The 13,029-nt window shown below is 32.8% G+C and overlaps 1 protein-coding gene and 1 non-coding gene across 2 annotated transcripts; both read left to right on the top strand.

Annotated features, from left to right (window-relative positions):
- The first annotated feature begins 201 nt into the window (after positions 1 to 201).
- LOC146901312 (type I inositol polyphosphate 5-phosphatase 2-like) lies at positions 202 to 12,113 on the top strand. Its single transcript, XM_085732849.1, has 10 exons — positions 202 to 379; positions 492 to 597; positions 8,255 to 8,348; positions 8,442 to 8,546; positions 8,915 to 9,653; positions 10,238 to 10,422; positions 10,697 to 10,805; positions 11,208 to 11,356; positions 11,428 to 11,666; positions 11,774 to 12,113. The coding sequence occupies exons 1-9, from the start codon at positions 350 to 352 to the stop codon at positions 11,639 to 11,641; spliced, it is 1,731 nt and encodes a 576-aa protein (XP_085588975.1). The 5' UTR covers positions 202 to 349; the 3' UTR covers positions 11,642 to 11,666; positions 11,774 to 12,113.
- Positions 8,665 to 8,815, top strand: LOC146901313 (U4 spliceosomal RNA). Its single transcript, XR_015024471.1, has one exon. It is a non-coding gene; the product is annotated as a U4 spliceosomal RNA (small nuclear RNA).
- Positions 12,114 to 13,029: the final 916 nt, after the last annotated feature.

Genomic DNA, 13,029 nt, shown 5'->3' with positions numbered 1-13,029 from the left:
AAGAGGAAGTAAGGAAAAAGACGAAATTTGCCCCCAAAATTGAGAGGTTTGCATTACAAAGGTATAAGGGTATAAATAGATTTTCCACAGATGTAAGTTGAAAATACCAGATTTACCCCAAAATTTGATAGGTTTGCATTAAAAAGGCATAAGGGCATAAAGAGGTTTTCCACAACATAGTTTTTTCTTATATTAAAGGAGATTGTTACAATCTGAGAGGACCTAAACCTATTACTAGTTAGTTACTTATAGCTACCTATTAATTTGTCAGCTTCCATATTTAAAAGCTTGAGCTTTGAAAGTATGGCACAGTAAGTAATTACTTTTGAGTATTTTGACTTGAAGTGCAATGAAAGCAAGGAAAGGAAAACGCTCAGAGGTAAACTCTTAAGACTTTTAACATGCTTTGTAAACTTCTATGTTATGAGGATATACATATAAATATCAGCTGCATTTTGTTAAAATTTTATCATTTGGTTTCATTAATGCAGGTGTTTTGGCCATCCACAGTGATGAAGAAATGGTTGAATATAAAGCAAAAGGTGTATGATTTTAGTGAAGATGAAGCTGACTCTGAAACTGAGAGTGAAGATGATGGTATATATGCTTCATTATGTACTATATATTCTTATTTCTGTTTAGAGTGATTGTGTTCTTCTCTCTTTTCTTATTCCTTTTTCTTGTTCTTTCAATTTGCATGCATATTGCTCTGTAGTAGTTATTTTAATTGAAGGAATAGAAGAAAAGAGAGGATATATCTAGTGATTAGATTCACACACATTATGTGTGGAGAAGTCAGGAATTTGGAGTTCAAACTCCGACCTATGCACGTAATATATCTGTTAGCTACCAACTGAACTACACTTATGGAACTTCTATTTTGATTAATATTAGGAGTGAACCAGAGAAAAAGTAATTCTTTCTTTATATAGTTTTTTTTAAACGATCTATGATAATTGTTTTTTACAAAACAATCTATGATAATATTGTTAGTAATTATTGCTTAAAAAAAATTGTTGGTAATTATTAGTGTTAGTAATATTTTTTTTAGGAACAATATTAGTAATTATTAATAGTATTATGTTTGGAGTGGTTGTGATTGTCCTGCTTATTTTAGTATGCTAGTTGCTAGAACTAACCTTTAAGCAAATAAGTATAATGTATGGGGTTTGAACCCTGATCCCTGTATATTATAATGTATTGTCTCTATCAACTGAACTATGATTACCCTGATCCCTATAGTTTGCAAAGAACGAATTTTAAAATTAATATTTATACCTAGGCTTTCATGTCATTTTTTTTTTGTATACAACCATTGATGTCATGTTTTATGTATATTTTGTGTTCTAGACCATCTCAAATGTCAATGCTTTGATTTCACTTTTAGTTGTCTATTTTATCAAACACACAAATTAGTCATCCATTTTCAAATTTAAACTTTTTGGTCCTCTATTTTCATATTTGTTGTAATTTTGGTTCCAACACATATTTTTTTTTTTTTATCTTAGAAGTGGTGAATTTTGGAGTTAAAAAAAGCGATTTATTGCCCTAATGTTGAGTCTAAAAACAAACATCATTTTTGAGACTTAAATTCACATATTTTGACGCCAAAAGTCACCATTTTTAAAGAAAAAACTCGGGTTAGTGACCAAAATTGCAGCAAATGTGAAAATAGACGACAAACAAGTTTTATTTCAATAAATGATGACTATTTTCATAAATTTAATAAAATAGGAGGACCAAAATTTCAGTTAAACCTAATTAATATTATGTGCGTTACTTTCAAATCAATTTTTTACCTTACACTTAAGGTAATAGTGTGAAAATACATATAACTATATAACTGATAAGGTTAATTTGATAAAATTACTATTTTCTTTCTTTCATTTATAATTGTACTTGCAGTGAGTACAATATCAGAAACTAGGGTTTAATATGTCTAAGGGATGCCTTGAGAATGCTCTCAAGAGGGGTATTTATAACCCTTCGTGGACTTGTTCTCGCGTGACTTAAGCCCCAAGTAATCTGGGCCTTAAGTATTTTTACAGCATTCTAGAAGCCCGTGGAGGCGGTGCCCTTGGGAGGGACTCGCCTAGGCTTCAGGAGCCCTTTTAGAGGGCGCCTAAGCCTCTATGGAGGGCATTTGTGCCCTTAGGAATAGATTGACGGTTCAATAATATTTTCCTACTTATATATATTATTTTTCTTCTTAATCAGTGTAAAATAAGAAGTGCCACAATTATGGAGAGAGTTGAGGAATATAATTAATATCACAGATTTATAAAAAATACAACATGTACTATCTTTCATTTAATTAAGCTGAAAAAAGATTGATAAACAAAAATATTAATAATAGTTAAAGCCTAAGGGTATAATAATAAGATGAAAAATTATTACTTTATTGTAAAATTTAAAATACAAGTATTTTTGCTAAATAACATGTAAAATGGAATAGAGGGAGTAGTGTGAAATTTCTGTGGCCATTAGTACAAGAAATTCTTGTTGTAAAAATAATCAACATATAAAATGTGTAAACAATTAAATATGAAATTAGATAAACAAAAGATATCAAATAAACTTATCTGTGCTTAATATTGCTGTATGAAATAGGCCACCGACACATCTCTATCAACATCATCCACCAACGATTATTATGAAACCTACACAATTATAAACCTATATAACCTGAGGCGTGACGAAGTCACTGTCCTTAAGGATTTAGCCGCCTCATAAGGGCAAATCCCCTAGGATTCAACAGATTCTTCTCCGGTATGAATTATACTAGAGGCGACAGAACAGCTCGAATTTGATAAACACATGAAATGTTACACAAAAACTCAATATTTGAGAGGAGAGAAAACTAATTTTGTTTTTGTTTTTGTTTTTGTTTTTAGAGGAGAAGTAATTTTCATCGTGTACTGTGTTTCTTGTATAGATCTATGCTGATTCCTTTTCTATTGCTCAAAGCAATAAATAAATACACTACTAAAAATAAATAAATGCACCATTAAAAATGACAGTTTCTTAATTAAAAAATAAGTAACGTGTGCTATATACCCAAAATAATAGGGATTCAGCCAAAAGAAGTAATATGAGTATATGAGTATATAAGTCAAAAGAAGTAATGTGAGAAAAACAATCACGTGACAGAAACAAATTTTTCCAGATAGGTTGAACAAATCATAGGAAAATTAATGATTCGTATCAAAAGGTAGTGACACATTTAATAATAATAATTATAATAAAATAATTATTTCTCTACTAAAATATTTTTCATATTTCTCATTTAAAGAAAAACAAATTAAACTTTTGAAATATCTTCAAAATTTACAACAATCCACATATTTCAAAAGTTTAGAAATAAAAAGGTTGAAAAGAGTTTTTCTGGGTAAATATAGTAGATATAATGCATCGGAACGGTATAGCAAGCTATGGAATCCGTCCTAGACTAATAAGACTTAACACACAGTGAATTGGTTTAGCAAGCTATGGAACCCAAGACACTTGGTGTATGTCAGAGGTCTCACAATCACATTACACCCCCATAATTCTTGCTGTTACGCGGTTGTGCGCTAATAGGCTGTGCGCGTGCCTGGTATTCATGAGTGCTCTAGAGACCCGCCACGGTCTCATGCAAGCGGCCTCACTTGACACTCATATAGGTGATTCCATCTAGTGTATGCTACAACCAAACACCACCCATAAGGGCTTATGGTAATCATTAAAAGCCTTTAAAGCTTACCCATCAATTTTATATTTTTTTAGCACATCTCATCCATTATCATACACTATAGGAAAGAGACAACGTTATTTTAGTGCTAACAGAACTAACAAGTAACTTGTTTTTACCCATTGAACCTTCTTCATGGGATCTCCAATCACAGAGGCTGGGTTCCCATTACTTGTCGTTTTCGAGTGGTAAAGTCTCATTTCCCTAAATTTCTTCCCATTGGGTTTTATATACGGATCCGCTAAATTCACAAATTTTAACTAAGACATCTCTAAGTCAATTAATCTCATATTTCATCAAATTTATAAATATAAACTTGGATTACACAATAAATTAATACAAATCAATGTCTATAAAGCGACAACTTGTTCATCCATAAGATAAATCTACTTATAGATTTATTCTCATTGGATTCATATTTATTTGACATCTTTGTATGATTTTAATACAAAAGATTATCCATTCTGTAAACAATATATGATATATAATCAAACTAATTTCCATAATATACTTCATCAGGTCTACTTAGATAAATACTAAGCGACAACATCTTCACAAAGGGGGAAAATAAATTTATGATTAGTTTTATTATACACCTCTGCTTGAAAAACTTTCAGGCGACAATACCCCCACATTGCGTAAAATAGATAGAATTCTCTTCAGGTCTACTTGAATGATTTTCAAGTGACAACAATATCAAAAGCATCTTAAAATTTGCACAGTAAATAAATTGACTCATAATATCAAACACACATTGTTCCTTAAAATATAATTAAGGCTTAATTCCATGTTTGGTCCCTTATGTTTATTTTAGTTTTCAAGTTGGTCCCTTACGTTTTGAAAATTTCAAGTTAGTCCCTTATGTTTATTTTAGTTTTCAAGTTTGTCCCTTACGTTTTGAAAGTTTCAAGTTAGTCCCTTATGTTTATTTTAGTTTTCAAGTTGGTCCCTTATGTTTATTTTAGTTTTCAAGTTGGTCCCTTATGTTTATTTTAGTTTTCAAGTTGGTCCCTTATGTTTTGGACCGACTTGAAAACTAAAATAAACATAAGGGACCAACTTGAAAACTAAAATAAACATAAGGGACTAACTTGAAACTTTCAAAACGTAAGGGACCAACTTGAAAACTTTTAAAACGTAAGGGACCAACTTGAAACTTTCAAAACGTAAGGGACCAACTTGAAAACTAAAATAAACATAAGGGACCAAACATGCAATTAAGCCTATAATTAAAATGGGTCAGGTTAACTTGTGCCCTAAGGGCACATGTTAAGCAATCCAAAAATAGAAATATTCTATTAATATTTGTGCATTCAACTAATTAAAAGTCAACAAATTAAATGTAATACACGAATTCCAATAAAAAGTTTCTACATTTGACTCATTAACTTGTGCCTTGGAGAAATTCTTGGTTGGTCAAGGGCCAACACAAAGCCATTTGGTCACAGCCAACCAACATGTGACAGCTCATTCACATCTTAAGAGGGAAGAGAGAGAAGATGGGAACCGTGAAAACAAGAAAAATAAAAAAATAAAAAACAGTAAAGAGAGAGAGAGAGAGAGAGAGAGAGAGAGAGAGAGATAACATCCCAATCCCATGCCACCGAGGAAGAAGAATCACTGAAATGACTACGCCGGACACGATGACGGAGAAGGCGGTGGCAACGGTGATGGACGACGGAGAAGGCGGCGGCGATAGTGATGTTGACGAGGTGAAAGCGGAGCCGACGCCGGACACAACCAACATGTTGTGTTTGAAAACTTCTCTTGATATCAAAATATGCTAATCCAAACTCAGTTAATCTTCAGACATTAAAACACAACCATTAAAGCATTTTAATTGTTTTCTCTTGTGCTAACTAATGATTCAAGCAGTTAACAGTGGAACAGAGATGAGAATTGCCATACTTCATGCTTTATCTGCTTTGTTATTTTTGATGACAGAGTAGAGTTTTAGCCTTTCATCATATGCTGCTGAAAAAATTCAGATGTGCGAGGACGATGAAGATGATTTTTCTAGAAACTAGAAATAATTTATATTGTTTGTTGTTTGATGTTTGATCCGCAGTCCATGTTCTGTTGATGTTTGATGTTTAATCACAACATGGAACATTCATCACTGTCACCATGGTTGTTGATGACGTCGTCGCCGGTGACCACAATTATCGCCGTTGTCAACATCGACGTCTTTGCCACCGCTGCCTTATCCGTCGTTGTGTCCGGCGTGGGATTATTGTGTCCGGCGTTTTTTTCCCTTCTTGTTTTCACGGTTCCCATCTTCTCTCTCTTCCCTCTTTAGATGTGAATGAGCTGTCACATGGTGGTTGGCTGTGACCAAATGGCTTTGTGTTGGTCCCGTGACCAACCAAGAATTTCTTGGTGCCTTGAGTGCACAAGTTAACATTTCCCAATTAAAATATAATAATTAAACTAATGTCTCAAGAGTTATTGTACGTATAGTGACAAGCTTATTTGCTTTTATAGAGAACACAAATTGATTCATCAATTCAAATACCTTCATTGTAAAATCTCATTTATAGATAAAAAATTTAAAAGTTCATATATATAGACACATAAATTTCTTAATTTTAGTCAAAATCAATCTTGACAACATGAAATAAGTATCCACATACAAAAATCTATTTAAGCAGAATAAAATCACTCAAATAAAAGTGGACACATGATTAATATGCAATGTATATCACACATTGTATTCACTAAACGTTCCCAAAATATCAAAGGACATACTGACAACTTTTCAGTTAAAGAAGGATAAACCATTTTCATGTTTTTGAGCAATTATAAGCACAAAAGTGGTACGTACATATATTTAATCATGACATTGTTAAATATAACTCTAAACTGTCTCAAAATTATTTTCACATATTGCATATATACATACACTATTGCTTCAACAATTACTTCGATAATAATATACTACCAACAATTTTAGAACACTGACAAGATATTGATAATCAAGCATTTTCATGAATTCATAGGCATATATTGCACCCAATATCTTAGCTACAAGTATTTTGATAATTAACACAAATAACTCTTAATTCAACAAGTAAAGATGGAGTATATGAAACCTGGATGACATATTCATGGTATATTTTTCACTTTCAGCAACTTATTCGACTTTCTCCCCAAATCAAAGGTTCACCGCATCCATAAGTCTTTAAAAGATAAATCCTTAAGATTGTTGTAAAATTAGGCATAAAAATATTTCTATAAATAATAATCAACATAAAATGTGTAAACAATTAAATACGAAATAAGATAAACAAAAGATATCAAATAAACTTATTTGTGCTTAATATTGCTGTATGAAACAGGCCACCGACAAATCTCTATCAACATCATCCACCAACGATTATTATGAAACCTACACAATTATAAACCTATATAACCTGAGGCGTGACGAAGTCACTGTCCTTAAGGATTTATCCACCTCATAAGCGCAAATCCCCCAGGATTCAACAGGTTCTTCTCCGGTATGAATCATACTAGAGGCGACAGAACAACTCGAATTTGATAAACACATGAAATGTTACCCAGAAACTCCATATTTGAGAGGAGAGAAAACTAATTTTGTTTTTGTTTTTGTTTTTAGAGGAGAAGTAATTTTCATCGTGTACTGTGTTTCTTGTATAGATCTATGCTGATTCCTTTTCGATTGCTCAAAGCAATAAATAAATACACTACTAAAAATAAATAAATGCACCATTAAAAATGACAGTTTCTTAATTAAAAAATAAGTAACGTGTGCTATTATGATACCCAAAATAATAGGGACTCAGTCAAAAGAAGTAATATGAGTATATGAGTATATAAGTCAAAAGAAGTAATGTGAGAAAAACAATCACGTGACAGAAACAAATTTTTCCAGATAGGTTGAACAAATCATAGGAAAATTAATGACTCATATCAAAAGGTAGTGACACATTTAATAATAATAATTATAATAAAATAAATATTTCTCTACTAAAATATGTTTCATATTTCTCATTTAAAGAAAAATAAATTAAACTTTTGAAATATCTTCAAAATTTACAACAATTCTAAATATGTTCCACAAAGGACACAATCCATATTCCCATGTCAAACATCAGACGATACTTTATTCAATATATGGAATTCTTTCAAAAAAAAAAATTATTCAATATTTGGAATGATCCGTCAGTCTAAATTATAGTTGAAGGAAAAAAAAAAAATACTCTTTATGCTAAATTTAATTATTTAAGATTGTCTCATTGTGTGCAAATGTACTCTTTTCTCTTAAGGACCTTCTTCTACCATTGCTGTCTTTGCTTATTAGAATGGTAGCTTGATATGAAATCTAGAATCTAAAGATAGGAAACATTACTTGTTTTGGTATTTGTGATGCAAATATGGAGCTGAAATGTTCCTTGCAAAAGAAGATAGGAAACTTAAGTAATGTGTTGATATGTTACTAACCAATATGTATATGAAATGTTATGTCAAAATTACATGTGATGTGATTTGATATTTTTAATTCAGATACATCTTGTAAGGGATACAAGATGATCAAACGACACAGAAGAGGAAAATCAGAAACTTTGCGTGCTCAATACATAAATACCAAGGAAGTGAGGTATGATGCTAATATTATTGTTATTATTATCATGTGACATGTCCTTAACTATAAAGATATTAATGAAATTAATTGTAATTGGATAATTTTCAGGGTAACAATTGGTACATGGAATGTTGCTGGAAAACATCCATGTAATGATCTTGAAATTGAGGGTTGGCTTTGTACTGAAGAACCATCAGATATTTACATTATTGGGTTAGTTTGTTTAATATATTTCAATGTGATGTTATCATGTTATGTCCCACATCGCTGATATCATAAACAACATGTGTTTCAAGTATTATAAAAAGCTGAGCTTATTACTCAAGAAAGTATCTTTGCGCTTGGGGCAATGACGCAGCTAATGAGGTTTTAACCGAGGCGCGTCTATTGCTGGTTGAAAACTATTTCCAAACCCCCTCTTAGGCCTTGGTTTATCCTTGGCCTTCGAGAATTTCTGGAAGGGCTCCCTTTGGGGTAAAGCCCTACAATTCAAGTTCAAACTTTTTTTACGAGCGTTACTAGTGTGTTAATAACAAGTGTGAACAAGCATTAAATCATTGTTATTTTCTGCTCTTTGACAGTTTCCAAGAGGTGGTTCCATTGAATGCTGGAAATGTGTTTGGAGCAGAGGATAATAAACCAATCCCAAAATGGGAAGAAATCATTCGAAGAACCCTAAACAAATCTTCTGAACCAGAGACAAAGCACAAAAGCTACAGCGCCCCTCCTTCTCCTGTTAGAACAAATTCTTATATTGATTTACAAATCAATCCGCTGGATATTGTGGATGAGGAAAAGAAAAGCATAATTGGTATAGAAAAGAATTTTCAATTGAGGGAAATATATGACATTGATGATCTTCAAACTATACTTGATTGGCCTGAGCGTTCATTAGATGCAATTTGCGATGTTGATTTGACTCCAAAATTGCGTAGAGTAGTAAGCAGTTCCGGTAGAATTGGCTTAGACTTGATAGATAGTGCTTCCTTGTATGGTTGTGGAACGAAGCGTTCACACCAAAGTTCTGGAAATTTGAATTTGTTATGGAGAGAAAAGCAACAAGAAATGATGCCTAAAGTATTCGATTCCCTTGTTGATGTATCTGATGAAGAAAATGATACTTTTTCCGAATTATCTATTGACAAAGATGTTAATGGAATAGAAAGTGTGAAATCACAGCCTAAGTATGTTCGGATTGTGAGTAAGCAGATGGTAGGAATATATGTGTCTGTTTGGGTGCAAAGGAAGCTGAGAAGACATGTTCATCATTTGGAAGTTTCTCCTGTTGGAGTTGGTCTTATGGGTTACATGGGAAACAAGGTAATGGTGTAATGCAACTTTTCCTGTGATTGAGTTTAACACTACTTACCATAGTGTAGGTTTATAGTATTATAAGGTAGCATTTGGTACATAAGCTTTTACAAACCATGAGTTTTGTTCTATGTTATTGCGCATTCCATACTAAAATAATTGGAACCAAATAGAGTTGAACAAAATAGGTTTGCTCATGTGTGTCACCTGCTACATAAGGATTTTAGATCAAATGTTAACGAAGGCATCATAAATTTTTTAAATTGCATAGTTTTTGGTACATCACATGTGGGTAGGGTACTTGTTCATGAATTGGTCACGAATTGTCTGTTATCAAAATATCTTGTAGTCATAGATCTTGGTCGTTAGATTAAGATTGTATATCTCATATTTTGATTTACTAAACAAGATTTTAAATGCAAATTAATTGATCCTGATTGAAAGACTTAAATCTATTCATGGCATACCAATCTGCATTTTTATACGCTGATCATAAGAAAACCCACTTTATGTGTACATTTATGATTTATTTATAATATTAAGATGCTCATGTTAACCTTAGTAGATGAGGTAACAAATTATCACTAATGCAGGGATCTGTTTCAGTTAGCATGTCCGTTTTTCAGTCACGCATGTGCTTTGTTTGTTCTCATCTGGCTTCCGGTCAGAAAGATGGAGCCGAACAAAGAAGAAACTCAGATGTTCATGAAATTCTACAACGCACTCGCTTTTCATCAGTCTTTGATACAGATCAACCACGAACAATTCCATCGCACGAGTAAGGAAGTTTATCTTTACTTAAAAAGTTGTCCTTTTACTATCATCTTTTTTTTTATTTTTATGGATAGGCACATGTTAGTAAGTTAGTAGTTATGTTAGCTTTTAGGGTCCAAACCCTAAACCTCCCCCTTAAAGCTCCTTCAGTGTCCCTCAGCTCACCATTCGAGCTACCTACTTGGGACTACAGATTACAATCATCTTATTTGCATCTTTTTAAGTGGTGTTGTGAATGAAGATCTTGAATTCATTGACGGGTTGCTTTCTGCTAACAGTCAGATTTTCTGGTTTGGAGATTTGAATTATCGTATCAATATGACGGATGGCGAGGTTCGGAAGCGAGTAGCTCAGAAGAAGTGGGATGAACTCATGAATTATGATCAGGTAAGAATCATGAAATTTGGACTAAACTACTGGTCTCCAATATGGTCTAATTTTTATCAAGGCCTAATTGTCAAAGGGGTTGCAAGTGTCATCACTAAACTTGGACTCAGATGTTAATCTACATTCACACAAGGATCTGTCTATGTAGTAGTCCACATTTGATTCTGATTAGACTTTTATATACATCCAACATTATTGGACTTGATGCATCGATAACTTGGTAGGTGGCACGAATAGATAGATTTTGACTTCATATATCATATTAGATAGATTTAACTTACAAAATAATCTTTTAAGGTGACATGTGCCACTTTTTAGGCCTTATTTCTTTTCAACTTCATATTTAGATTTTTCCCAATAATACTTTGATTTCTAATTTGCAATTTGTTACTTTATTTGTAGCTAAGCAATGAGTTGTGTAGGGGACATGTATTTGAAGGATGGAAAGAGGGGTTGATAAACTTCCCACCTACTTACAAGTATGAAGTTAACTCAGAAAAATATGTGGGTGAGGGCACACAAGTAGGGGAAAAAAAGAGATCTCCAGCATGGTAAGTGCAAGCAAGTGAATAGTTTCTCAGTGCATTAATTTGACACTTATTGTTCAAAGTATATTATGCAGGTGTGATCGCATATTGTGGCTTGGAAAAGGAATAAAGCAACTTAAATATCAGAGTGCAGAAAATCGGCTTTCAGATCATCGACCAGTTAGTTCAATCTTCTTGGTTGATGTTGAAGTAATTGACCACCGCAAGCTACAACGAGCTCTAAATTTTGCAAGTGCAGTTGTACATCCTGAGATTTTCCTTGAAGAGGATGGGGACTTGTCATATTAGATATCATATATAGCAAAAGATTGTGGTATACCGACTTATATCTAATTAATTTAGTTGAAGAGAAAAAGTTAAATTTGATATGTTTACAAATTACATGATTTCGCTAAATACAAATTGTTTATTCTTATGCAGGGTGTTATCATTTTGGTTTTGAGGTTGAGTTGATAAAGAGAGACAGCCGGTGAACTCTTTGTAAACTGATTTGCACAATTAACAGTTCAAGTTTGCTAGCACAAACCATGAAGCCTACCTTTTGAGAGTAACACTAGGAATATGAATTAGTTAAATGGATGTTTAAAACAGAAAAATGTGTATAAATCACTGTTTTTACTACACTGCTTGAAACCTCTTGAAACCATTATACAGTTTTGGTCCCATCGGTTGTGAGTGTAATGAGCTCTTCCATATTTTGACTTGTAAACTTTCTGTTACATTATATTCACTCATAAAGCTGGTATGTTAGTAGACTTAACTAAGGAATGTCTTGAGATAAGAACATTTTTACTACACTGCTTGAAACCTCTTGTACTTCAGATAAGTGATCAATATTAAGTTATTGACGGATCCAATCCTATCCTATGAAACACGGATACTTCTCGGATTAGAGTGTTCTGATGTCGGACACGTGTCGTGTTCGGACACATATAAATTATATTGAATTATGTAATTTTCTCAAATTATTAACAGTTCGGCGTGTCAGCGTCTGTGTCGTATCTGGTGTCCGTGTCTGTATCCGTCCTTCATAGATCCAATCTACCATTTCAGATAAGTATTGAGATAAATGAATCTAATCAAGCATATTGTAGATCCTATTGGTATGAGAAATGATTTGTTTATGTAAATATCTATTGGCTTATGCATACACATTCATTTTTATGGTAAAAGAATATCTAATACCAACAGGATTGCCACTGGCATTGGATTTCCACGTGGCCATGATAAGATTTATAAGGAAGGAAGATGCTTTCTTTTATCTATCATCACTAAATTCCAGTTTTACCAAAAGTTTTCAACATTATTAATGTATTTTGTTCAGTTAAGTTAAAAATGTTGAACGCTGCCTGAAACCCATGAGTAAGAGAGGTATCTTCTTGTCAACCTTTTATTCTTATTCCCCCCACCAACTTACTTGTCCATTTGACAAAATAGAATAGATGGATGAAAACTCAAAACTCCTACTTGCACATATAGTGCGTTACCTGGCCCTACATCCCCCTAAGAGCTTAAAATTTGTGGATCAATTTTATAAAACAACAGCAATGCTATTTAGTACGAAGGAATGTCTAGCGAAAAATCACGAATGTTGACCACGGACTTGACTGTGAATGGATGCAAACTCCGGATTTGGTTGAAAAAAGAGGCAGTCGTGGTGTAAAGATGCTCAAAAT

Source organism: Medicago sativa, chromosome 8 (assembly GCF_051527215.1).
Source record: "Medicago sativa cultivar Bolivia chromosome 8, Bolivia_mono, whole genome shotgun sequence".
NCBI lineage: Eukaryota > Viridiplantae > Streptophyta > Magnoliopsida > Fabales > Fabaceae > Medicago > Medicago sativa.
Note: the sequence above shows the minus strand (reverse complement) of the source record. Positions and strands in the feature narration are given on the sequence as shown.

What these genes read in the sequence shown, in the direction of transcription:
- LOC146901312 (XM_085732849.1), top strand. Translation starts at nt 350, where the DNA reads ATGAAAGCAAGGAAAGGAAAACGCTCAGAG. An exon ending in AACTGAGAGTGAAGATGATG is followed by an intron (nt 598 to 8,254) that starts GTATATATGCTT and finishes TTTTTAATTCAG; the next exon opens with ATACATCTTGTAAGGGATAC. An exon ending in AACTCATGAATTATGATCAG is followed by an intron (nt 10,806 to 11,207) that starts GTAAGAATCATG and finishes CTTTATTTGTAG; the next exon opens with CTAAGCAATGAGTTGTGTAG.